This window comes from Xiphophorus maculatus, chromosome 11 (genome assembly GCF_002775205.1).
Source record: "Xiphophorus maculatus strain JP 163 A chromosome 11, X_maculatus-5.0-male, whole genome shotgun sequence".
Taxonomy (NCBI): Eukaryota; Metazoa; Chordata; class Actinopteri; order Cyprinodontiformes; family Poeciliidae; genus Xiphophorus; species Xiphophorus maculatus.
In genome coordinates this window covers 16149059-16176684 of record NC_036453.1, presented here as the reverse complement: position 1 = coordinate 16176684, position 27626 = coordinate 16149059, and the positions used below count along the sequence as shown (strand labels likewise).

The 27626-nt window shown below is 42.3% G+C and overlaps 1 protein-coding gene across 2 annotated transcripts in view; it reads left to right on the top strand.

The window, feature by feature from the left end:
- The window catches only part of robo3 (roundabout guidance receptor 3), a 111220-nt gene extending 91511 nt beyond the window's left edge, over positions 1-19709 (top strand). The window contains exons 10-26 of one of the 2 annotated variants that reach the window (XM_014470445.2): positions 1751-1832; positions 3969-4137; positions 6200-6488; positions 6570-6786; positions 7119-7243; positions 7387-7570; positions 8368-8604; positions 9133-9172; positions 9307-9446; positions 9521-9805; positions 10536-10680; positions 11151-11342; positions 13479-13669; positions 13799-13906; positions 14493-14660; positions 15745-15887; positions 18869-19709. In XM_014470445.2, coding sequence (XP_014325931.1) covers positions 1751-1832; positions 3969-4137; positions 6200-6488; positions 6570-6786; positions 7119-7243; positions 7387-7570; positions 8368-8604; positions 9133-9172; positions 9307-9446; positions 9521-9805; positions 10536-10680; positions 11151-11342; positions 13479-13669; positions 13799-13906; positions 14493-14660; positions 15745-15887; positions 18869-18880 — 2727 coding nt within the window. In that variant the 3' untranslated portion in view covers positions 18881-19709. Of the gene's footprint in view, positions 1-1750; positions 1833-3968; positions 4138-6199; positions 6489-6569; positions 6787-7118; positions 7244-7386; positions 7571-8367; positions 8605-9132; positions 9173-9306; positions 9447-9520; positions 9806-10535; positions 10681-11150; positions 11343-13475; positions 13670-13798; positions 13907-14492; positions 14661-15744; positions 15888-18868 lie in introns of both variants that reach the window. The other variant, XM_023342164.1, reaches the window with a different exon arrangement.
- Positions 19710-27626: the final 7917 nt, after the last annotated feature.

Below are 27626 nucleotides of genomic sequence, written 5' to 3'. Positions count from 1 at the left end.
TTGTGTGGAGTTTGGGTTTTTGTTATCTCCTCTCTCTGTTATTTCTTCAGAACATTCGCCAGTTTGCCGTTATTTGGCTGGATCTTAAATTCCAAGCTGGAGATAAATAGTTGATATGGGGGGATAAATGAACAAGACCCCTGAAGCAACACAATGACGCTTCAGAAAGCCGGTCAGACATTGTGTGTCATTGCTTACCTCTCTGTCCCACTAAGAGTTTCCCTGCGTTGCAAGCAATTTCACAGACCGTCTAGCTTTTGGCTTGCCCCCCAAAAATTTAATAGCTAACATTCACACATACACACACACACACACCCATAGACCCTGCACATTTATCACACACCTCTTAATTACGTCTACCCTGTCCAGAATACTAAGTAGCTGTTGAGCAGAAAAAGACTGGAGCCTCAGAAATCTCAAGACCTCTCCCTGGTCATTAAAATTCAGTCCTTTGATCCTTCCTGCAGCTCTCCGCCTCTGGTGTGAAGGAATCAGACGAGGAACATAAAAGCCACAAGCTTGACTTCAGCTTTGACTTCAAATAGGGCCGCTGAGAATATTTCAATTACGGCAACATTGAAATAACCACAATTGACAAAATCTCCAAAGTTGAATCAATTAATTGAAACAGCTTGTTTATTTAGGTACCCCCCCTGGAAAATATTCAAATATGGTTAGAAGTAATTGATTATAAGGAGAAGTGTTTGTTTTATTTGTTTGTTTAAAAAAAATGTAAAAAAAAAACAAAACCTTTCAAGTCTTTTACAGATAAAATTTTTAAAAAACATTTGAGCATTCAGATTTTTTTCCCCCACAGAGTTAATATAACAGTTTGTAAGTTTTACTCGCAAGATATCTTCACTTTAATCATCTACTGTCTAAAAAGTAATAATACCTGTTTTGGTTTTTGTCTTAGGTGCAGTTTATTTGAATTTTATGTGAAAGGGTCTGATTTCAAATCTACTACTCACTAAATCCACTTCTCCCTTTTCAGATTAAGAAAAGAACAGTGTTTTGGTGTTTCAGTGATGTTGTATTTGTTATTGTTATATATGCATATGTTGTTTGTTGCTATGGTTTCTCAGTTTTGTTTTGTTTTTCTCTTTCTGCAGGTGTAGAAGCAGATTTCCAGGGTGTTTTCTTGTATTCTTTTTATTTTTCTTTCTCTCCTCTATTCTTATTTTTCTTTCCCTTTAAACCGTTCCCCGTCTTTTCTTTTCTCCTTTCTGTTCCATCTCCATGTTCATCATTACATTTGAAATAAACCCAGTTATTTGTTATAAAGTCTCATATATATCATCGCTGTGTGTTTTTGTGCTTATTTTTGATTCAAAATAGGTGATCCAACCTTTGTGTTTCACACCTGCACAACTGAGCTAATTCTATCAAATGAAACCAGAACTGAAAAATGGTAGTGACTCTTGATGTCCCATTTCAAGTGTACTTATTAAACGTGTTGGGATTAATGGGAGCCAGACGGCTTTGGAAAACAATATTAAAAAGGCTTTTTTTTTTTTTTTTTAACCGAGCTGTGAAAGGGATCCAGAGGTGAAGTTATTATCAGCTCTCTGTTGTGTTGGCTTTTCATCCCAGCCAACTTCCTGCTGCTCAGTATTCTGATCACAAACATTCTGGTTTGAGAGATATGACATTTAGTCCCAATCACTTGTAATGGATGCATTAACACACCATCGCACTCTCACACACACAAGCGCACCAAACTAATGATGCACAATTTGGTGGTTGCCAGGAAACGGATTCTGGAGTTTACACCTGCCTGGCTTCCAGCTCCAGCGGAGAGACGAGTTGGAGTGGCGTGCTCACAGTCAAAGGTAAATTGTCTCTGTGTGATTTAATTACATGCAAATGACAGCTCCCCCGAGGCAGTATCCAAACACAGAAATATTGTACCACTGTAAATGGGAAGAAAAAGAAAAAGTTGGAATGATAATAAAAATGCACACAAAATGATTTTTTTTTTCATATGTACTTTGAATTTTGGTTTAATGAAACCAGGATAAATTCAAGACAACTTCTTCTGTGGTTGTACACTTCCTGTCCAAAAAAATAATTCACCACCTGAGTTTAACTGAGCAAATAGGTGTGAGCTTCCTATATTGTGGATATTTAATATAGGACATCTGGCAACAAGATATCTCTCATCTTGTTGCCAACTAGTTAACAAGTTATTCAATCCCAGCATAGTGATGAAACATCATTCCAAGTCATTTAAAGACGTTTTTTCCTAATATTTTCTGACAAACAGGACATCCATTGCCCATTTTTTGCTTTTCGGAGATGCAGGCCCAGATCACTGCACATGTTCCATTGTATATTGCATCTTATATCGTTGCTGTCCCGGCATCTCATTAACAAAGTGAGCAATACTAAAGGAAAAATTGCATAAACACAACCATCATCGTTACAATTTGAAACTTTACAATCTACTTTTTTTTTTCCCCCTATTCCTTATCTTGCATTAAAATTGCAACTGAATTTCATGTAACAATAACTGTTCGATGCCAAATACGTGGCCCGACTTGCACGGTTCTTTGAGAATTGCACCTTTTTATCCTGCTTTTAACTTCAACAGCTTTACAAAAACACTCATTCGTTGTCCTGTTTAAATGACACTAGAGTGCATAGAAAAGCCTTTGCCTGGAAACACCAGTTTGACACAAATTTTCCTTTACAAAGACTATGTGAATCAGTCAAATGTGCAAACTTTTTCACCGATCTTTGAGATCCGATTCCTCCAGTGGAATTTCAAACAGGCCAATCAGCGAACAGAAGGAGAAGTCGTGAATTGTGTAGATTTTCCGCGCTGTTGTAGAAATGTGGTCCGCCTGTAGTTTTAGTAATAGCAGCAGAGGAAGTGAACGAAGCGGTGTGGCCTGTGTTGTCCACCTCCAAATACTGAATTAATATTAACAGCTGCCTCCTTCAGCTTGGCACTTCTCTCTCCACAGAGGAGGATTGTTGTTATTAGCGCAGGTCATTTCTGGTCAGCTTCATAACATCAAACTGCTGCGTTGCATATGTCATGGCCAAACTTTAGTGACTGGGTAAAATTTCAATCAATAACCGAGGGTCCAGATCCTGTGGACGAAACGAAGCGTACAACCGGGAGCCTGTTTTTACTAGACTAGTGTAATATTCCAATTTTAAATGTCATGTTTTCATTAGCTGTACATGGAAAAATCATCATAATTAACAAGAATGGGGACTTTCAACCACTCATCTGAGTGTAGTTATTCTGTCTAATGTTTTCCTTAGTGGTGAAGTTTCTAAAATAAATGAGCGGTTAAGTAATATTCTAATTTAATGAATGGATTTTTATATATAAATCTAACAATATATTCTATTGAATCTTCCACTGTCTCTGGTTCTGGATTGTCTGAATTTAAAAGAAAAAAATTCTCCATAATGAAAACTCCTTCTGAAGAGGCAAACGTTCAGTGATTTGGTCAGCTGTAGCATGTGTGCTGTTGGTTTAAGAAAACAAAATGTTGAATCGAGCAAATGTCTGGTTAAGTAAATCATTAACCCATGCAGCCTTGGGGACATTTTCCAGCAGTCTGTGTGTAAATGTGCAGCAATGTGAAGAATAACGCTGATAGGATTCTAATGTAACCAGGCTGGAAACATGCTAAGGCTACGCTGGTGAGGCAGTTAGCAGCTCTGGTTTCAGCTCAGAGAACATAGTCAGCTGGCTTTCTATGTAACCCTTTAGGACATGGAATATTTCTGGTTGATAAAACTTCACAACTGGCACAGGAAGAGAGAGAAACAACATAATAATATTCTGTAACGCTTAAGGTTAAGCTGAAGTTTCTTGTTAGGCAATTGCTGCTGAATGTTGGACTTGTTGTAAAAGCTGCAAGAGCTTCCTGGAGCCACATAATGTAAATGTCCCGGAGACGGTTGCTCTGACGGCGTACACCATGACCTTTTTCTTCGCCGCGCAGAGAGCGCCGACACGTTGGTCGCTCAGGCCACCGAGCCCTTCCAGCTGCCGGGCCCGCCCCACAAGCCCATCGTCACAGATGTGTCCAAGAACAGCGTCTCTCTGACCTGGCAACCCAACGCTCACGAGGGCGGAGCTGCTGTCACCTCCTACATCATTGAGGCCTTCAGGTGAGTTTTTTTGTGCATTTCCTGTTCAATTCAGAAAGCTGCTTCTGGTCTTTGGGTTCCAGTACTTCCAGAGACATTAATCAAGTCGAAATTGAAAAGAAAAGGGTTTTTTTTCTGACGGATGCTTAAACTTCTTTACATCAATAGCTAATGGTAAAGGAATAAGAGAATGTCATCTTTTTCTACCTAGTCCAAGGAACTTAATACCAGAGGAGTGATTCTTTGACTTGAAGAAAGGCTGTATTAAAAACTTTAGCTCATTCACATGAGAATATGTACACTAATAATCTTCAGCCACAAAGCAATGACTAAGCCAATCAGTCAAAAGACAGTTTCCTCAATTAAAAATGTTGATGTCAGGTTATCCTGTTACACCAGTCAATGGGTTAATTTGATCTTTTGAAGCGCTGAGTACTCAGGATCACCTGAGATGTTGTCCACCCTGGATAAATTACAACTATATTAAACTCAGAGGGATGGGGGGAGCGCAGGCGGGGGGCGACTACCACACAGGGAGACGCTTCAAGAGAAAATAAATCCTTCCAACTCGATGCAGAGGGAACTCTGGCTGAGATTAATCGGATGCAGATGTCCTCTGTGGTAGGGAATGATGCAAACTGATTCTTTAGAAAACCTATTGAAGGAAGCAATGGGGTTTCTTTGCAGAAAATTTTCATTCCCTCAGGTGCCGAGGTGAGCTGCTTAAATTTTGATCTTCGAGATTATATTTTATGCTTCTTTTCTTTTTCTCCTGTTGAGACTCTATTTCTACTCCGACCTCGTGTGAGTTTTACAAAGTCTAGTTGAAAGGGCCTCCTGCGGGTGTAACGTGTTCTCATGAGTCATTTTTCTGCTTGGTGTTCAGTAGTTGTTAGACTTCACCTCAAAGCCTAGTTGGAATAAATTCACAGGGTACAGGAGAAAGGAAGCATGATGTGTAATCCATTGGGGGAGGGCCACATAATCCAGAACAGGCCCTCATTTCCCGTTTACATCCTTACATTACTACAAGCAACGGCCCAGTACTCACTGACACAGGAAGTTGCATCAGGTCAAATTTGGGTCACACGTATTGTTTTTCTGAGAAGAGAGATCCAAAAAGGCCCCGTAACCGCCCTGAAATATTTTGATTAGTTATTGTTGTTACTGTAAAGAGAACACCACTCCTGAACGCAATATGAAGGGCTGCGCATTTTGTACTTCTACGTCACAACTACCAACGTTAGCCAGGAGAGGATGGGGGTTGAAAATGAGCCTAGAAGCTCTGTTTGGAGACACAACGGAAGAATTTTAAAACAAAAGAACTTGGTTTGCATTATAAAAACGCTACATTTTTCAACAATAAACATAAACTGCTATGCGTGTATTTTTGATTTGCCTCTTAAGAGGGGGCGGGGGAGATAGTCCACCTGTTCTGATTGGCCGGACAAATAGAGCATTAATCATTGAAGCAACCTAAAGGACCATGGTAATTATGGGGAGCAGCAGGAATCCACAACTCAGGTGGTTTAATCCGTTGGCAAGAAAAGATTCATTGCTGAAGGGAAGCCATGAAATGTTGAGGCCCGTAGAGAACTCAGCAAACACGTAGAAGAAGCTTAAGATGTGATCAGATTAGAGCAAAGATGGTTGGAGCTGATGGGAAAGGATGGAGCTAGATACAGACCTGGGCCAGACCTGGAAGAACACTCGATGGTACATGAACAACAATGGAATGGTTCTGATCAAAGCATATTGATGAGTGACAATGGCCCAGTCAAAGTCCAGACCCAATCTCCATTAAGGATGTGTGGCAAGACTTGAGTACTCCTGTTCACACACTCCCTCCATCCTGAATTGAAAATAATACAGTTCAGTTTTATTTTCCTTCCACTTCACAACGTGGTACTGTTTTGTTTTGCTCTGTCACATAAAAAACCCTCTGTTTTTATGTATATTACATTTAGTACTTAAATGCTAGTGGCCGTTATTCTGTACTTCATGGATTTTATTGCCCCAGGGAATCAAGTAATGTGTCCTTCATAAAGTAAGCACTTCTAACGCCCATCTAATCCCCACACAGTCAATCAGCAGGCAGCACATGGCAGACTGTAGCAGACATGGTGAAGATGGAAACACACACCATCACAGGCCTTCTTCCCAACACCGTCTACCTGTTCATCGTCCGAGCGGTCAACGCCTACGGCCTGAGTGACCCCAGCCCCATCTCTGAGCCGGTCAGGACGCAGGACGTGAGTCCCACGGGTCAAGGGGTGGACCACCGGCAGGTGCAGAGAGAGCTGGGAGAGGTGGCTGTCCAGCTGCAGGACCCCGTCATGCTCACTACGACCTCCATCCGAGTGTCCTGGATGGTGAGTGACTCATGCCGTTCCCTTCTTCTTCGCTTCCATTCTTTGTTTCCCTTGGCTGACCCAGGTGTGGTTGGTGTTTAGGTGGACCGCCAGTCTCCATATGTCCAGGGCTACCGCCTGTTCTACCGCCCCAGCGGGGGAACCTGGCTCCTCCAAGACATCAACTCACCCTCAGAGCGCAGCACCGTCCTCACGGGCATGCTCAAAGGAACTGAGTATGAGATAAAGATCCGTCCGTACTTCGACGAATTCCAGGGCAAAGACAGCCGAACGCTGCTGATCCGAACTCGAGAAGAAGGTAATCTGTTGCTTTCACCAATCAGTGCAGTGGACTCTGTGAGGCTGCAGGGCTTTAAGGGTCTCTGTGTTTCAGATCTCCGTGTTATCTTATTCTGCAGTTTAAGTTTGTTTATATTGATCCGTAGTTTCATTAAATTCTTCCCCAATTCACTGACTCATGCAGCCCGGGGCTTTTTATTGGTTGGTGCAAAATTCAGCAGACTCTGGATTGACCTGCCTGAGTCCTAAGTTTGCCAAAACAAACTTGGAGCTTGATGTATTTCTCTACATGACTTTACAAGTAGTCCATTCTTTTTGATTAAACGATAAAACATCCGCCTCCTCTCACAGTCCCCAGTGCGCCGCCCAGAGGAGTTACAGTGGCAACAGTGAAGCTCAGCAACAGTTCCAGCATCAGCGTCACCTGGGAGCCTCCACCCAGCAACATGCAGAACGGCATCATCCAGGAGTACCGGGTAAACACGTCCCACCCGAGTCCACTCTGAACAAGTTCCAGAGTAAAATCTCCTCCATTTTGGAAAAAGTCAGGGAAAAAGGCTTCTTTAAATCAGTCAGCAGCTGTTTCAGTATGAGCATGAAAAGCAGTGTGTCCCAACAGGTTTGGTGCGTGGGCAGCGGCGGTGATAACCAGACACGCTACTTCGTCAACCGGACAGTGGACGGGACCACGCAGTCCACAGTGCTGAAGGGCCTCATTCCCGGCGTGCTCTACCAGGTGGAGGTGGCGGCGGTGACGGGCGCTGGCGTTGGCACTCGCAGTCATCCGGTGTCTGTTCTCATCAGTGAGTTTCTTCAACACTTCCCGCAGGAGGAAATTTAGCTTAAGGAGGGACTGCAAAGGAAGACAATTTTGTGTTTTATGGCTTGCGCCTAGTTCACATGGCAAGACCGTTATTCCGTTTTTTATCCTGATTTCCCCCTTCCAAAAATCTTAAGAGCTCCATGATTATCGGGATCGCTCCTAAGAGTGTTCAGAGTGATCTGGTCCACTCGGAAGGAAATCGGGACCGCTCCAATCTAAATTCGGGGATATTCAACATGTTGGATTGTCCTGACAAACAAGAACATGGCCTGTTGAATGAGGCATGTAACCAATCAGAAAGCGAGGTGACGAAAACCTGGTGAGAAATCCAAGATACATAGCAACTGCCCTTGTGGACCAGAAAGTCTGGTGGACATTGTAAACGTCTTTGCATTGTTTGTCTCTGTTGAACATTGTCCAAACAAATTATTGCCACTGCTTCTTTCCAGTCGGCCACGTCTGTTTACTCTGAACTCTTGTCTGGTTTGAAGAGGTTTTGCAAGACCATTTCATTTTAAGCACTTTTTTTTTTCCACAGACAGTGCTTGAATCAGATGAATGAGTGATTTTAGCTGGTTATGTGATCATATGTTAGTGATGTACCAAAAACTTGGTCTGTCCCTTAAAGTGAGACCATAAGAAATGTAAGGTCAAACAATTTCAGCCCGTTTAAATCCTCCTGCCTGGTTCATAAGGCTTTTATTGACCTGCTATTTAAAGCTCCAGTTCATACATTATGTTATTCAGCCATTGTCATATCTGTGTTTGTTCCCACAGAGCTGCCAGCTGAAGAGCCGACTGCGTCAGGCGGCGGCAGCGGTGGGAGCGGCGAAGAGGGCAGCGTGAGCCTGGCCGAGCAGATCACTGACGTGGTCAAGCAGCCGGCGTTCATCGCGGGCATCGGCGGCGCCTGCTGGGTCATCCTCATGGGCTTCAGCCTGTGGATCTACTGCCGCCGCAAGAAGAGGAAGGAGCTGAGCCACTACACGGCGTCCTTCGCCTACACACCGGCAGGTCAGGATGGCCGGGGACGTGTGGGAGTCTGCTGCCTGTCTGTCTGATGTCTGAGCGGGCGCTTTATGAAAGAAGCCACAGGAAGTACCTGTGGAAGAGGATTTCATATTGCTGCCACAGGCACAGGAAATGGAATTAGGTTTTGAGGAGTCAGAGTGATATTTATCTGAGGTAAAAAGTGGACTTTGTGATAATCTGGGTGGATTTTACAGATAGGTTATGGAAAATAAAAGAAAACAATGGATCAATAATACTTCTTTTTCTAGATTTTATTTCTGTTTTATAGAAGCAGTATCGTCCCATCCCTCATTCTTTCCTTCCTTATGTCATTCTGCCCTTTCAGTCATTCCTTCCTTTTTTTTCCTCTTTCCATCCTTCGTCTCTGTCTCTCTTCCTTCCTTCAATTCTTCCTTTCTAGTCAACATAGAGGAGAATGTGTGGAATATTCTATGTTGTGTTCTGAGGAGTGTGTGGTGCATCGGTCACCCCGCTCCCCCTAAACCTTATTTTCTCTCTGTCTTGTTGCAGTGGGGTTCCCTCATGCTGAGGCATCAGGACTCACTGGAAGGTAACTCAGATTGTTTCTTCTTAAAGAATCTCATTTGATCAGCTCTCCTCATGCCTGACAACTTTCTTTCAGAATAGTTTGCTCTCTGTTAGCCTGTTCATCCTGCTGCTAGTGAACCCATAATGTCTCTGCAGGCCTGGCGTGTTGGGGGGCAACATGGGCAACTACCCGTGGCTGGCAGACTCCTGGCCCACCACCAACCTGGTCCACAGCAGCAAGGAGGCCGTCAACTGCTGCACGGCCAATCACGACCCAGCTGAGAGATACTACAACGGTAGGGGAGCCGTCATCTAGTGCTTAAAGGGAAGCAACCAACCTTTGCTGAGAACAAACTCCGCCCTCATACAGAAGCTGGGATCTCCAACTATCTGAATCAGACGGAGAAGTACAGCATGGGGGGTTCCACGGAGGGTCCCATCTACAGCACCATCGATGCCACCAGCGAGGACCTGCACAGCTTCACCTACGGCCAGAACGTCTCCACCACCCCTTACGCCACCACCTCCATCATGCCCTTCTCCAGTCAGCCACAGGGGGCAGCGTTTAGCGGGGAGCAGCAGGACGAAGGGCACTGGATCACGCAGCCCGGCCCGTCCCAGCCTGCTCAGTACGCACAGCCGGATCGCTGCGCTGGTAAGACGAGAGCAGGCTTAAGTTTGATTTTGTCTTAGTGTTCTGGAGGAAATATAAATGTAAAGGAAAAACCCAAATAAAATGCATTTCCTCTACGAAAGGAAAATACAATTACCGATGTACTACTGGAAATATGTTCTTGTATGTTCTAACATATTACTTTCCCAATACATTTTTAATTTATTACATGTTGTAAATACACTGAATACATGTAAATACATTTGTGATTAAGCAATTTTTGAAATAATTGTTAACTAATTGAGGAATCTGTTAACTGGAGTATACAACCTCAAAAAATGCCATTTGCTGAAAGAGCAGCATTTAAGCTATAAAAATAGATATACAAAAAAATACCAAAATATATAAAATATGTACATTTTGCATTTATAGTCTATTCATTTTATTGCATTTTCAGCAATAACATGTTTATTTTCTTATTGAAAAAATGGAATAAAATTACTTGCTTATTTGTATATCTTTGTATATCTTTATTTTATTTAAAAAGTCTTTAGTGGTGAAATGAAAAATCTGCAGAATGTGGCAAATTTTATTTTACAAAGAATAATCGTTTGAATAATCGATTACTAAAGTCATCATTAGTTGCAGCCCTGATGTGAACTAAAATAACTACCTATATTTACATCCTGGAGGTGGGTTGCTATAGGAATATCTGCCCATTTTCTCGGAGCTCTGTTTTAAAAAGGTTTTCTTTTCTGTTGTTGATGTGAAGGTAAGCCCAAGCAGAAGGCGATGGGGAAGGCGGTGAAGACCCCGTCTCTGACGTGGATGGAGGCTTTGCCCCCGCCTCCACCAGTTGGCGAGCTGGACCAATGTGAGCAAGACGGCCAGCTCCACCATGACGACATGGACATGGGGTGAGGCAGACTTCTGATTTTCTCAGACAAACAGGTTACCAATTACCCAGCTGGACCATCGCTTAGATTCAGCCTCAGCTCTGCCAGGCACACGGAGTATTGAACCCAGCATTGTTTTTTTGCCTCTGGCCTTAACAACCCGATTATCTCGGCCAGTTGCCCAAGTCATTTAGCTGTTTTTCTCCTTAGCACTGGCTGTCTTTAACCTCAAAGCAAAGCATCTTTCTTATCACTCGCTGAGCAGCAGTGCCACCCTAGACGAAGCTTAGCCCCCTGCAGTTTTGCCAATGGCTAAGTCGAGTCGAGCCTGAAAGAACATCATTAATCTTTAAGTAGCCTCATGGCTTGCTGAATTTGAAGGAACCATAGAGCAAACAAGCGGCTCTGTATTAATGTATTCCAACAACACATGAACCGAGGAGCCGGCCGGAGCTGCAACATGCTGTACGAAGCGTTTGTTTTACTCGTAGGTCGGACGAGGAGTGGTGTCCGCCCCTTCCTGAGAGGACGTACCTGATGGAAGGCTGTGAGGACGGCCCCGCTCCCCCTCAGAGGAACATCACGTCCTCGCCAGCCACCTCCTACAGCCACCAGTCCACCGCTACCCTGACTCCTTCGCCCCACGAGGAAGCCAGAGCCCCCGCTGACCAGCAGCTGGCACGGTACGCGAACCAGACTTAATGTTTCAGAGAAAAGTCATAATGTGTTTTTTAAATGGGAGCACCCCCACACAAAGCTCAATTCTTTTTCTTTTGTTTTACCTTTATATCAAGTTATGAGTATTCCACCATCAAAAACATAACATGGAGAGTTGCTTCGACTCATGCACGTTTGAAGAATATTTGAATCTCCCATGGCAACCATTCAGAGGTGCCTAAGCGCTAACCCATGCAGTATTTACCTTAAACTCCACCTTGGAGCTGAAGTCCCCAGATGTTTTCGATGGCTACAGCATTTTCATAACAACTGAAGGAAATGAGGTCACTTGCCTGTGCTATAAAATGTCACCATGTGCCTGGAAAATACACAATATATCCCATTTAATAAAGTACACCAACGCATCATAGCAACACATTAATTGCATTTAGTTGCCCACTCGTCTCAAAGTTCCTGAGTAGTCTAAATTTAGGGGTTTTTTTCCCATTATGCTGAACATTATTGTCTTAAAAGTTTGGTTACTTTTGATTACCTGAATGTTAAAACTCAACATTAATAGAGAGAATCAAAACTGCACGCTTGGTGTTCCACAATGTTGAGCAGTACACTAACTTGATGTTAGATCAGTTTGCACCAATGCATTACTGAGATGAAACTCATCTCAGCGTCTGATTCACAAAGCAAGTATCAATAATTCTAAGCCAGAGCAAACATGCTCCTTAGCTGCAGCAGCTGTGAGCAGTTGGATGTTTTTATTTTTGTTTTTTTACTTGAAGTTTGTCACAGTTTTCTTCACCTCAAAATTTAAACCATGACTTTCTGCCACAAATCGAATGGGTGCCAAGAGGACAGAAAAGGAAGCAAGCAAGATATATATTTGAAAACTGCAAACAGTGCGAAAAGAACCAATTTTGTAAGAGAGGTCTTTTATTGGATCTGGTGCATAGACAATTTTGTCTGAATATCCTATAATAACATTTTTGATTTAAATATTTTAGGGGGTGACAGAAACTACTTTCAACAATATTTTGGTACTTGTTATAACTGGTGTATGCCTTCTCTGGCATCCAGGCCCTTTTTAGGTAAATTCAGCAGGTCAAGCAGGTAAATACATGTTTGATGCTTTCTCTGCCTTGAATAGGGGCAACTTTTAACAAACTAAAAGAAAAGACAGTTTTATTTCTCATAGCCACGCTGTTGCTAGATGCGCTACAAGATTATGTTGTTTGCTTGTGTCTGCTTGGATTTCAGTGAGAATTTTCTGAACAAAAATCTAGCTGAGTTTATACCGGGGGATTTCGTGTAGTGTTGACTATTCTGTTCAGGGGAAAGTTGCCAAACTCATAACAAAACAGTGGAAGCGCTGATAAAGAAGTGGATTTGTGTTGGGAAAATAGAAACAAACGTTGAGTCTTCAGTGTTGGTGTTTTCGCATTATCTCGGGTTTTTGAAGTAAAATATAAACAAAGTAAAGAAAAAACCGAAGCGGAAAGCCTTTCCGTAAGTGTTAGAGTAGGGGAAACTGTAAACAAAAAATTAAGCGCGCTTTACGAAAGACAAATATTTAATCGTAGATGGTGTAAAGGCAGTAAAGTTATTTCAAGTTTGATGTATACAGTATTAGTCAACATCAGGGTTGCCAAAATAATCAATATTTCAATGCAATCGATACAAGAAAATGGATAAATTGATATGCCTAATTTGAGACGTTTCTTCCAGAAGCTAACATCTTGAGACCTTGAGAATCTTAGTAGTTTTAACATCAAATATACTTTAATATGCATTGATACGCATTGACAACTACTTTAGCGCTGACACAAAAGCTAACGTCCATGGTCTTCCTTATCTTTGCACTGGGGGAACAGCCAATCAGTGCCAAGGAAAGTGAATATTGCTGAGCTGCTTTGCAAGTGCCAGCCAATAGCAGGTCAAGTGTCTATACTGTTTTTCCAAGACACTTTGAAGATACATTTTTACATTTCTTCAACTATTGTGTTAGTATTAATGCTATGTAGGACAAGGTTATAGTCATTATGGGAGAAATTAGACAATAAATAATTCTACTATCCACATTCTTTTATTACAAACCCCACTTCCTAACAGCTCAGCCAGTGACATGTTGCCCTTCCTTCCCATAGCAGAAGGTTACCCTGCGGTCCAGTTCCAGTTCCCCAGGCACCAAGCCCACCACTCACCCAGTCCAACCCCAGCCTCTGCGGCCAACAGCTTCTCGGCTCAACAGAGGCTGGCACGCTGCAGTTCCAAAGTCCCGCCCACTGCTGCCTTCACGGCCAGGCGCCGGCAGTGAATGAAGACGGCGCAACTACGCCTGGTAAAGCCGCCACCGTGTTCACGTACTACAGGCCCATAACTCTGCTATCGATGCGCAAACATTCAGCAGCTTCTGTCTGCGACTTCCATAAAACGCGTGGATTGTCTGAACGTCGTCTTTCTGCCACAGTGCACAGCCGCTCCTCTCCAGCAGAAACCTGCACTCCTCCCAACCAAAGGTCCAGAGTGAAGAAAAAGGCGCCCAAGACCTCAGCGTACAGAAGAGATATTCAAGGAGGTGAAAAACATTCAGAAACCCGCTGTTCTCTATTCACACGCTCTCACATTCAGGAAGTGTTTGTAAAGGAAATGCTGTATTACTGAGAACCACAGTAGAGTGCAGGGCCGGAGGTCGGAGCTCCTACTTATACATTTCACACGTGTAAAGTCTATGTGTTGATCTCTGTGTAATACGCAAACATTTCTGGCGTTTGCGTATCTCACAGCTCAGAAACAATGCGAGAACCGGCAGAGGACTGAGTGGCCATATTCTGAACAGTAAACATGCGGTTGGCTCCCTGCGAGTCACAATCAGAGCTCTTTGTTTTAACAAGCAGAATGTTTTTGCTCCTTTAAATTCACTCATTTTCTAAATGAGAACCGAGCCGTAAGCGTTCTGCCATGTTCTCGCTCCCTAAATGTGAGGCAATTAAATGAACTGTGGCCAAGTATTCTTTTGAAAGCAAATACAGCTGTTATATAACAGACACTATAATTAGCCTAGCAGCCTTTGTAAACTAGAAGGAAATTATTTATTACGGCTTAAGTGCTTTCATTTTTTGTTTTTATTCCTTATTTTATATTCCTCATTTTGTGTTGTTCAGACCTGCCCCCACCTCCGGAGCCCCCCCCAGAGGAGAACAGGCTTCAGGGCCCCCAGGGGTGTGTGGAGACCAGCAGCTTGGCAAACAGCGCCCTGTCCTCCCTGGAGAGGAGCGAATACAGCAGCAACAGCCACCAGCGGAAAGGCTCGGGACAAAAACATGCAGACAGTAAGAAGAAGTGTTTGCAGCTCGTCACGTCATGTACGGTTAGAGGGACCCACTTCCAAACAAAACCGGCCTCCAGTGGTCCCAGTTGGTGAACAAGGTCCATAGCAGATAGCGCTGCGTCATGCTCTGCTACTGCACTGCAGTGTTTCTCCTCCACATGGGAGTAAAGTGAGACCAGCTTTGTTGTGTCATTCTTTCTGAATGACTCTTCAGCAGTTATATCGCAAGATGTTGGCTGTAAATAATAACGGAAAAAACATGTTCAGTGATCCATAAATTGCTGCTACAGTATTAGTATTGAGTATCTGAAATATGTAGGTGTTCAGTCATTGGCTAGGTTGGGCTAGCTGGTAAAGTAGTAGCTAGTCAGATATCATTATGCTTAAAATGTGCTGCTAAAACACAGAGGTGGGCACTGCTAGCTAAAAAGTTAGCTCTGCTAATCATTAAACTCTAATCATAAACATTAGCTATGCTAGCTCTAAAGAGCGACACCTATAAACTATTTAGTGGACGCTAAAGCGCTAAAGCACCAACTTCAACCATGTTGATACTCCAAATGTGTCAATGACACAAAATGTGTTCCAACATAATAAGTTCTCCTCAACAGGAGGAAATGTATTGTGTGGTTTTGTTGTATGGTTGTGTTCTTCTGTACACACCTTTCACGTCACAGGTGAAGAACGCAAAGGAAGGAAACGGAGCTGCTGCATAAACCGTTTTCACCCATTTCAAAATAAGTGTATGAATATAAATATCAAACTACTTGACGAATTCATAACAGTCAATAACCAAAACTTTAACACAGATGTCAAACTTTATTCATCCGAAAGCTTACAAAACAGCCAAGAATTCTTCCGGAAAGATGAACTCAGGGGAAGCTAAGCATGCTAAAATGTTAGCAAAAGGCGCCAGATGAAAAACTAGCTCTGCTGTTAGCGCTTTAGCCGAACTGTGCTCACCACTGCTGAAACAGTTAAACGACATCAGAATAAATTACATTTTCTGCTTTTTCTTATATAAGCATCTTTCACTAGAAGCCTTCATTCTGTTTCTGTGTCTTCTCTTTGTTTTGCCCCCCCAGATGAGGAAGTGGTGGCGTACAGCGGTAAGAGCGGCCACCTCTCCAGGAGTCAGATGTCCGGTAACTGCTCGACCACGGGGAGCTCCTCTTCCAGAGGCTCCACCGGCTCTCGGGGGCTCGGCTCAGCCAGGAAACACAACGAGGTAGAAAACAGTTTGGTCTTTGAGCTTCGCCGCATCGGATCTCTGCTCGACTTGTAAACAACACAAACGTAAACACGCGCAGAAATAAAAACTGTTCCCGCCACAGTTCAGTGTCACGCTCGGGTTCGCAGATCTAGCATTACTTTCTACTCACTAAGCTTTACAGTAGGAAACGATTAAGTGTTCACGCCCACCACTCCATTTGGAGTGCTCTTCAGAGGGCACACTTCTCCGTGGGAGCGCTCCTTCAAATGCACCCCCTGCAGGCTCTCCGGTGACGAGACGGTGTCTTTTATGGCAGAGGAAGCTGCGCCAGTGGAATGGAAAGCTCCGCAGGGACTCTGAGATGCACACTTACAATATCTGACATGACAGTAGGTAGACAGTGAAAGCTGGTCTGACTACAGCTTGATCCACAATATTACAAGACTGAATCAGCTCTGAAATTCAATTTCTACGTCTTCAGTCAAGAATAGGACCAAAGAAAAGTAAAAACTCCTGTTATTTTTTATTATTTTACCCAATGCATTAGGCAGAAATTCAAATTTAAAAAATTAACATTTACTATTTTTTCTTTTTTTTGTTGCCATTTTAAATACAAAAAAGATGCATCCTAGAATTTGTAACATATCTATAGTTTCATTTTTCTAGCAGTCCCTTTTCCTCGCTGCATCATTGTACTTCATTTGTTCTTTTTAAAGCTGTAACCCGAGGTGTCACAGTACGGTTTTGTGTGGGAAAAAAAACTTGACCTCTGACATTGTAGTTTGTCAGGGGTCAGGTGAACAGACTAAACTGACCTATAAAAGTGGCAACCATGACCACACATACAGAGCTATCCTGTATCCTATTCTACCCATCTACAGAGCAGCAGGGACCACCCAACCCGACCCCCCAGATGACCCTCTCTGGGCTTGAAAGCCTGTCCCTGCCCCGCTGCAAAGTTTGAGATGTTTGCGCAGGAAGCCTGGATAAGGCTCCTTCTTCCTCATGAGAAGGTCTCTGACTGCTTTCTTATGCCCTTTGACCCTTAAGGTCAGTCTAGGACCAACACACCCAGGGTAGATGGAACATTTTCCATTAAAATGTTCAAAGGAATAATGTGGTATTTTCACCAGTTCCTGACTTTCGGATGGAGAACTCGCATTTCTTCCCCGTTTCACAGAACCCGTTTTTTAACATCATAAATGCCGTTAATTATTTCAAAGCACATGTTGCGAAGAAAATTCACGGAAAGAGTCAGATAATCTTAAAAAATTCGAGAAAGACGTATTTTCCACTAAAATATACTCCAGAATACAGTGATGGAAACTCTTTGTTTAAAAAAAAAAAAAAATTGCTTTTAGACTTTTTGACAGATTACTTTAGGAATTATACTAACATTAGCATGCTAACTAAAATTAGCTGACTCTAGCTTTTATCATAAGAGACGAATAAACGCTTAACAAAATTAATCACGACAGGCTTTTTCACAGTTTTTAAAATATGAATTTTGACTTTTCTGAGACAGACCTTGTTGAGACAGAGTTCAACAAACTATATTGTTGTAGACTTCTGTAACAGAAAATGTAGCTGCTTGTTAGCAACAAAGAAAAGGACATTTTTAGAATACCGCATCAGCATTTAGACGTCCGGTGGGTTCAGATTGGGATGGTGCCGGTCTGTTAGGTCTCCAAGTTGTTGCCTCTCGCACATTTTTTCTCTATCTCTTTGTCACAGTACAAATTTCCAAATAAAAACATTAGCTTTGTATCCAGACATAGGAACAAATGTTTTTTCTAAAGAGTCACAAGCCTGAAACCTGGTACTAATCATCCATTCTGACATTTAAATTTTGAATTTAAATGGCAGAATTAGACGCCCCTCTGATAACTGTTTATGTTAATTCTGTGAAGTACCAATTTTAAGATGCTTCTTTTTTAATAAAAATAAAAGAACAAAAAAACAAATTCTTAGCAATACACTTTAATGTATATTTATTTAAAGCGAATGACCTTTTAAGATAGACAGGAAGAAACCACTAAGACTTCTAAATTTACTTGAAACATAGATTTTTTTTTTCTTCATTTAAATGTTAGGGAGCATTTTTAAAAGATCCCCACCAAATCTTTGCATGAGGTGAAAGAAAACAGAAATGATGAGCCCGTTCCCTGGCTCTTAAGTGCCTCTGTGGAGCACTCAGCAGCGTACCTGGTAGCTGTCGCCTTTCAGAGTCCGAGTCAGATTGGTTCACCAGCTGTGAGAGCTTACTCTGGCTAAAAACCCTGTCAATGGTAATGCATTCTAAAAAAATGGATTTATATACTGGATTATGAGCAATTTAGTGACAATTCAACACTTCATGGGCTGAATTGGATGAGTCTGCAATCCAAATAAAGCTTTGGGGTTTTCCAGGTTGTGAGCCTCCTTTATAAGTAACAAAAAGTCCAATCAACGTTGTGACTCCCTGTTAAATATTCCATTTTACACTCCAGTAATTCTGCTTTTAAATTTAAATTAGCTCTATTTTTTAAATGTAAAATCTTTTTAAAAATATGTTCCTAAGTTTTAATTCAAACATTTTAAAAGTAATTTAACTGTCAATGGGGCCTGATTACAAAATTATTAAAAAATTAAAAATAGGAGTAGATTTCAATTACTTTGTGCAGGGAATATTATACATTTTTGCTACTCGATTCTTTATAGGAAGCCACTTGTTGCAAAAAAATAAAACAAAAAAAAATTACAGTGAAAGTGACAAGTGGACTGAAAATAATTTCAAACTGTGAAATTTTTCTTTACCATTATCAATCAAAGCCTTCTTGTAGCCAACTGAACGGCAGTGTGAGTCAAAACAATGCTAGGACATAAAGTTTTATTTTTGATAATATTAATGGCTTTTTCGGTATTTTCTAGCTAATCAAGATGAAGTGATGAAGCTTTACATTGCCCGTAAAAATAACAATAATTAAAAAAAACATTTTATTTTTGATTACTTCTAGGAAATGAGATAAGAAGCTCTGTGAAGCTGTCAGGATACCTGCGATGCCTCCATCAGCCCCCCCCCCATCTTTCCACCACCGACACACCGGACTAAAGACGAGGAGACCAGTTCTCATCGAGCTACACTTATTGCTGTGAAATAAGTAAAAAAACGGACTTTTGGTATTACTATAATTATTTATGAGTTTGAGTTCACTCATTTTCCTTACTTTGTAAATACCTGTCTGTAATGTTCTTTTGTGAGCTCTGGATACAGGGAGAGAGACGTATATTGTATTTATGATGATCAAACAAAACAAAAAGAAAAATCAAAGAATTAAAAAAAAAAAGTCTGTTCTTATGAAAAACGTCTTCTTGAATGTGCCAACTTTTTTTTGTCAATATGTAAACTTTTAGGGAAAAGCATTAACTACTGTTGCACTCTTGTTGTCATGGCAAAACAACAGAAAATAAGAAGCACAAAATGTGTTTGCTGGTCGAGGAGAGAAGTTGGAAAAGCCAAAAACAACCCGGAGGGACGCCTGTTGCCCCGAGCGCCTCCCTGTCGGGATCCCTGCATCTTAGGTGTCCGTTATGAATGTCATACTTCCCTATGATTCCTTTGGTTTTTCTGCAGCACTGTGCTGGCTGACTGACAGGCTTTATGAAAGTTTGATTGTACCCCCTCTTGTACGACCGCCAACTCAACCCTTCCCCTTTTTACATCCGAGAGACCGTTTGCTGCAGTTCTGAAAATAAATTTTCTTATTCTCCTTCTGAAACAAAAAAATTGTCTGTGGGCTGACTTTTTGTACTCTTGTTGTTTTGTAAATGTACAATAAAAATACATTTGCTGATCAAGATTTGGGCCCACGTTCTTCTTTTTAGCTGTACATACCATGAATCCGGGAAGGAAACCACAATATCATCAAGAAGAGACGTTCAGCAGCAACAAAAAAGACTTAGGAGGTCCAGAGGGTCCAGCAATCCCAGGACTGTCTCCTACTGAGGACAGACCACTGGGTGGGTGTGAGGACATCTGCACTGTGAAGTGAAGACATCTGGACAACACTTGGAGAACCAAACAGGGTCACCTCTGTCTAAGAACATCATCAAAGAAGGAATGAAATTCAGCAGGAAGCATGGATGGACAGTACAAGCAATGCTATTCTCTCAGATGCATCCTCCATCCAGCTGTCTGATTGTTTTCTTACCCAATAATCATTTTCCATCAGTGCCCCATCTAGGATTTCTCCCATTGAGCTCAATTTCTCTGGTTGAATTTCCTCCAGACCAATCAGCGAACAGCCGGAGGAGTTGTGAACGATAACGTCAACTTTCCGTGCCGTTTTACAATTGTAGTACAATTTTTGTTAAGCTTCATAGCGTCGAAGTGGCTCATTGCATACATCACGGCCAAACATTAGCAATTGGGTAAAATCAGATCCATCCTGTCATTTAAGACTTCAACAGAGTCCATGCCACCAGTAAGCAATCAGTTCTCAATAGCCGAGGGTCCACACCCTCTGGACGGAGCAAAGCGTAGAACGACGGGGTGGTTTTTACCAGGCTAGCTATTTGAGACAGTTAGAAAAACATTGTAATGTAGCAGAAAAAGCATAAACTACCATATGTGCTAACAATGAAGCATTCTCACTTGCTTCTGATCTACGGGAGTGGGCTTCCGCTCATTTCTGCCCCAAAACACCGTGGCACCAAAATGTACACCAAATCCTCAACCCAAACAATCCAGGCAGTTTAGTGTGAATAAAAAAAATCTAAAAGAAAGATAAAACATTTATTTTGGTGAGAAAACATGGCCATGCCCGTATGTCCACGTTTTCTGACCCTTTTTTTTTCTTTGGACTTCCTCTAGATACCCTGGCGACTGTGTCGTCGAGGACTAAAATATCTGAGTCAGTGGTGGCAGTCAGGTGGGAAGCCGAAGACATTTTATAAATAAACAGCTATTGTTCATGGACTTGGGATGATTCAGTGTTTTTTTTTTCTTTTTCTCTTCTCCCCCTCACTTCCTGAGCTGCTTATTCTCCACAGCAGCAGGGACGCTGCTCACTCGACTTCCTCATCAAGTCACAGTTAAAATGACCAGCTGGACCCTTGAGTTGCTGCCAGACTGTCAATCTTGTTTGTGGTAATTTAGTCCTCTGAGATTAATGTTCCAACTAATTTCCTAGCTTCATTGTGTCTCTTTGTGTCCTTGGACAACCAGCCAGTCGAACTCACAATTTGAGTCTACAGGTTTAAGACCTTCCAGCCATCCAACTGCTGAAATTGGCCTGCATTCAGTTTGTTGAATTGAAGTTGAGCTTGGTGGAAAGATTTGTTCCTTTAGCTAGCAACCAAACCCTGGTACGCCTCAAAACATCTGTCTCATCCTTCAGGTGAACTGGTGGACCACAACACCGGACCAGAGGGACGGGCTGTGACTGGATTAGTAACGGGCAAAGAGCTTCACTTCTTCAGGTGAGAGAGCAGGAAGATGGAGGAAGGTAACTGGTGTGGGCTAGAGGTTTTAAAAGTTAGCTAGTTATGCTGCTGCAGGTTAAAGATGGACTCAAAATCCACACTCAAACCAAGCTCCCAGTTTCTAGATTTACGTTAAATTCATTAAGAAAAATCCGGTCAGCGACCTAAAAGACTTAAAATTTTGACACAGTTAATCTATTTATTTATTAATTTATTTTACATACAAAGGTGGAAAACCTTAGTATTTGCATGCTCCTGGAATAAACCCAACGCACAAGCAACATGTGTAAACAGCGACGAACGACAAAGCTGCTTCTCTCAGCCAACCGGGGGTTAAATTTCGCTTCAAACAAAATCATGTAGTGGGACGCTGGAAAAAACTGTTGGTCTGTTCAAGTTGTCCTAAAAGGAGGTAGCTTATCAGCGAAGCTATTCAAGCCTAAACATTATGGAGCTAAAACTGTCTCATAATTCACAAATGCACAGACTAAGATTCACAAATGGACAAGAGATTAAAGGATTTCTCAAACATGATTGAAAGACTCCAGGCAACGCTCCAGGTGTGTTTTTGACGAGGCAAAAGCTTTATAACATGATTTCAAGCTCAAAAAAGTACATTTTACATAATACCGCCCCTTTAGCTAATGTCAGTCCAGCTGAACTACAGAAAGTAGACCGACCTGATCACTGAGAGAGGAAGGCCGAATGATGCTGCCTGTTCTGCTGCTCACTGCTAAGCAGCAGCTTAAAGCTGCTTCATCAGCTCCATTTACAAACTAAGTGCTTTACAGCTTCCAGCAGCAGCAAGATCTATGGGACGAATCTAAAAAGACAACAAACTGTGTTACTGCTTGCTCATTATACACACACACACCCTCAATCTGACTCTACGCTGCATTGCATGTGGATGAGAGCTCCACACACTGAGGAGCATGAAATTGGTGGAACGTTCTGCTCTGAGAGGATACCGCGTACTCCCTTCACCTCCAACGAGGCATGGATTACCCCCGTGGGGTGTCTGTGATGCTCGCTGTGCCTCAACATGCTCACGTTCAATAGCGAGCGCACACACTCACGCCACACACCCCAACAACTACTGGTCTGGTTGTTTGGTTAGAGCTCTGTGATCGAGTGATCAACAGGCAGTGTCTTGTAAAACCCCTTCACAGTGTCGCTGTTAGGCTGAACCTGAGCCGATGAGGGATAAATGTCTGAAAAGTGCGGCGCGCATTTGCTTTGTCAGTCCCTCTGAGTCTGTGTTTCGTGGATACAACAGCCAGTGTGTATAATAATTACAGAGCGCCGCTGTAATTTGACAAAATCAAGAACTTTAACAATGCATTACAAGAATGTTGTTGTAGTTTTATGTGATAGACCAACATAGATTAGCACATAATTGTAAAAATCTAAAAAAATGTGGCATGCATTTGTATTCAGCCCACCTGAGTCAGTGCTTCATTGAATCACCTTTTACTGGCAGCTTCTCTACCAGCTTCTATAGACTTACATTCCTGCCCAAAATAGTTAAGCTCAGTCACATTGGATGGGGGGATTCTGCGAAAATATGTTAAAATGGTTTTTCACAAATTCTTAGTTGGATTAAGGTCACCAAGTCGACTATTTCATTCTAACCAAGTACATGCTTTGATCTAACCAATTGTAGTGTATTTTTAGTTCAATTGTGCCCAAAGTGAAGTGTACCAAACCCCTCAAGTTTATTTTTGTATTTAAAATATAAAGTTGCATTTCTTGCATGCTGTAACTGGGATTTCTTACGTTTTTGTTTATTTTTATTGATGGTTTCCTTCTTGATATCCCTGTTTAAAGACCAGACCTGTGATGTCTATGACTAATAGCTGTCATGCCAGCACCCTCAAAACAACATGTTAAATATTTATTTCTGTGTATTTTCTCTCTGTACGTGACTCGTATTCACTCTTCTTGAACTTTTCCATATTTTGTCACATTACAACCACAGACAAAAATACAGTATCCTTAACCTTAACTACTATTATCGTAATCATTATAAAAATGATTACTATGATTTTTATCATGATCTTATTGCATATCTGCACCCCTTTACACTACCACACCAGAAAATGCATTATTTATAACCATTTCTCAGCTGAAACGTTTTACAGCGTTAGCGTGTCGATGGTGGACACTGTGGATGTGGCTAACCACGAAGAAGGATCACTGGGTGGTGAAAAGCAGCTGACTGGCCTCATTGTGGAGCCCTCACTGGGGCCGCTCTGGGTTTTCTGTTGGAAGTTGAAAACCCAACAGAAAATGGGAAACCCACAACAAACCCACAGAATTTCTCACAGACAAAATTCAGAGAATAAGACAAGCAGCATGACGCTCGTGTCCGCCAGATTTATCAATAATAATCTACTGCAGAGCCATATCCGGTCTACCATTTCCATCATTTCAAGGCTCAAATGTTATTGAAAAAAGCGTTTTCTGAACACATTTACCTTGTTTATAATAAAAAATAATAATATATTCTCTGCCTTTTAGTTAAATTTTAGATCTCAAAACAGCATTGAGACAACTTTACTGTTTCTGTAAAGTTTGGAACAACATACATCCTATTTCTGATGGGTCTAGAACTTATGTCTTGGCATTACCAAAATGTCAGAACTGCATTTCACACAATTGATCATAACATACAGATTACTGGGTGAGAAAAAAAAGGCTGTATTGTCTGGTGCTGGGATTACATATAACAAACAAAACAAAATAAATGAATTGTGGGGTTCCTCAAGGGTCCATTCTTGAGCCACAGTAATTCAATTTCTATAAGGTCCCCATAGCTCAGATTGCAGGATACTGCAACATCCCCTATTATATTTACACACAATTCTACTGGTTGTGGTCATGTGGTGACCTCAGCCACAGAAGTCACTGCTTTTGGTCCCCGAAATGTAAAAATAGAGATCAGGGCTCAACTAAACTCAAAGGGGCTAAAAACCACACAAACCTTGTTGTCAACCTCTTAAAGGTAAAGGGTTTCCTGTCAAATGAGGGGATTTTATTTCCAGTAGGTTAGACCACTGTAGTTGGGTCTTTACTGTTTCTGTAAAAGATCAATCTGGTTGCTGCAGCCAAAGTCTTGATAAAATCTTGACCAACACCAGCAAAATGGATCATATCAAAACCAGTTCTTAAGTCACTGAACTTGTTTTCTGTTTGTCAAGTAATCCATCCATCCATCCATCCAACATTTATACTCATCTCTGTAGGGTGGTGGGTGAGCTGGTGCCCATCTCCAGTTGTTAGTTAGGGTACACCCAGGACAGGTTTGTCACTGGGCAGGAGTCCAATATCCTGGTATTGGTCAATGAAGCAGTAAATTGTCATTGGCTGAAATACTTTTCTGAGTTGCTGGACAACCAGCCACACATCCTTTCAGGTCATCGGAGAGTTGGTGACTTGGTGTCCAACGGACACTTGGAAGGCTGAGTAAGTTCTCATGCTCCTCGGCTCTGGAACAAACTGAGGTACGAAGATACTGCTGTTTCCTTTGTCCAGGTTTCAATCAACGAGTCTCACTAATGGACTGTTTCCACTTCATTCACTAATGTGTGAATGAAGAGCGAGACTGAAGATCAACTCAACCTTTTTTGCACAAATTTCTTTTCATACAGTGCTTTCCAAAGCCTATCATGGGCAACACTGTCTGACCTGCAGGGGCCCCACATAGTCACGATCATTTCCCCCGAGCTACGTTCAACTCTTTCACTAAGACGATGGGGTTCAGAAGTCAAAAATGTTGTTTTAGTAAAACAATGCATTTGTATGCGGCAAGTAAAATGCTTCAAGTGCAAATGTGTTAAAATCATACCAGTTCACACAATCAGTAGCATCACTACTAACGTGACAATATACTGTAGGTCTTTCACACAGTTTGGCGATGACAAGATTTACGTTGCTGACCTTCAGCAGCCAGAACATTTTATCCTCCCCATGTCCCTCTATCCTCCGGTCCTCTCTTCATTCCTCCCTTAAGCCATTAATCACCTCACTCATTCACTGGGCAGGTGTCATGGCTGGAACGCCCACCGGGTCGGGAGGAAAAGGGGCCCCAGGCCCCCGAGAGCAAGCAGAGGCAAGGGGTGAAAAGAAGGTGTTTAAATCTCTGGTTCCCTTATCCCAGAATGCAAAGCAGCAATCTCCATGTTAATTTGGAGGGTGACAGGAGAGATGGATGTTTGGGAGGTTTTTTTGGCTGATGCCACGCATCCATTGAGGAGCTAAAACAGCGTGGAGGAGAGGTCGCTGAACATAGGAAGTAAGATTACCACGTGGGCTGGCGCGACACATTTAGCATTTAGGTCACGGCCTCGTCCAACGTGAACGAGTTGGGAAAACTTAAACTTGTCTCGCAGACAAACTTCGGCCGGGATGCTTCGTCTGCGGTCGTGGCGGGAGTTTGACAGCAGACGTTCAGTCAGCAGAGAGTGTGTAGTCAGAAAGGTGTGTGAGCGACAGAGCAATCCTGAAACTCCTCATCCATAAGGCTGTTATTGATTTGCAGTTAATTGAATGATTACAACGTTAGCAGCTCAGCTGAGCGCTGCTGTCAGTCAGCACGGCGGCGTGTGTGTGTGTGTGTGTGTGTGTGTGAGGCACATGATGGGTTGTCGTCCTGCCTGACAGAGGGAGTACGTCCCCACTATTAGCAGCTCCAGCTTTAGATGCAGTCCTACGCGGTTTGTTGCTTGTGTTCCACTTTCTACTTTAGAATACGCCGTGATTGTGTTGCTCTTGCTTGTCTCTGGACTGACATGGAAGATGATATTCATAAGCAAACTGCCTCACCAATATCACCACTGCAGCTATTTTCCTCATTAGGTTTCTGTTCCTGGTGTTCTGTTTCCCCCCCCAGCCTCTAATATCCTTCACCGACAGTGGCTTGCGAAACCAGCCTAATTTCCTTCACGGATCAATAGAGCTCTGCCGTGTTTTCTAAATACAGATGCGAGCGTAATGACTGGATCAAAATGAACGCCCGGAGCTGTTGGTATGACAAACTGTGGATGTAAATCAAACCTGTGTGACTGATGTATTCCTGTTCCCACCTCCCTCTGAGCACCAAGCTGAATCGGAAATATCTAAAAAGAGTTTTAAAAAAGTGTCCAGTTAACCTCCAACAGGCAGGTCTTTTCAGCAGTGGACGGATCCTGCACAGATAAATGTGTGAACCGAGGAGGACTGGAGCAGAAGGAAAGGAAAAACACAGTGTAGAACACTGGAGCTGACGCTGCACATCCTTTGTTCACTAATGTTACAATGTCCAAATTCATCCATCCATTTTCTAACACCCTTGTCTCTAGCGCGGTCAGGATGGGTGCTGGTGTTCTCCAACTAACGTCCAAATTCAAAGTTGGGGAAATTTACCTGAACTCTAAATTACAAATTTTTTAAAATTAGTTTTCAATATATATATATTGTCCAAGACATTCCATCTCTTTTTGTGAAACATTAAAAAAATTAATCTGAGTAAAATACTCTCAGGTTTGTGGTTATAATGTGGGGAAAAAATGTAAGGAACTTCCAATGGTCTTTTGCAAACCGTTGTAAATATCAAGTAGCTGTCAGGCCGGGAATCATTGATTTGCTAAGACAAGCTGACTGCTAGAAAGACGCGCTGTAAAGCTACATATCAGTGTGTGTAAAGTGTGCAGATGGTTTCAGGCTGCGTCTGACACGCCTCACTGCTTTGTAGACATGCTATATATATATATATATAAAGCTGGTACTTTGGCATAGACTGAAATCTGTGATGCAAAAATCCCAACGGCAATGTTCCTTGTTGGGGTGTGTGTGTGAGCACTAATAAGACAAGCAGACACACAGTTTTTCACTGCGGGGTTGTGTGTGCTGTGCAGAAGAGCTCGGGGCTTCATGTACAAACATATGGTCCTCACTGAAGAAGGGCTGATCCCCCGTGGCAGGATGCTGCACAAATAAAACACACACACGCACCCCAACAATCCGGTCAGATGCGGGTTCAGGGCAGAGCTGTGTGTGTGTGTTTGCGTGTCCTTTTTCATGTTTTCTGGATGTTTTGACCAGCAGGTCGGCTTCGCTTAATCTGACCACAACAGCAGCCGTGCTGCCTGGTCAAGACGTGAAGAAGTTTATCTCTGCTTTTCAGTTCTCTGTTATTTCCAAACTGGTTTTAGTTTTTTTACATATAAATCGTGAGCCCTGAGCAGGAGCTGCCCTGCAGTTCCTAAATGAAGCAGATGGTAAAGCTCTCCCTCCTCTCCACATTCTTGGTCT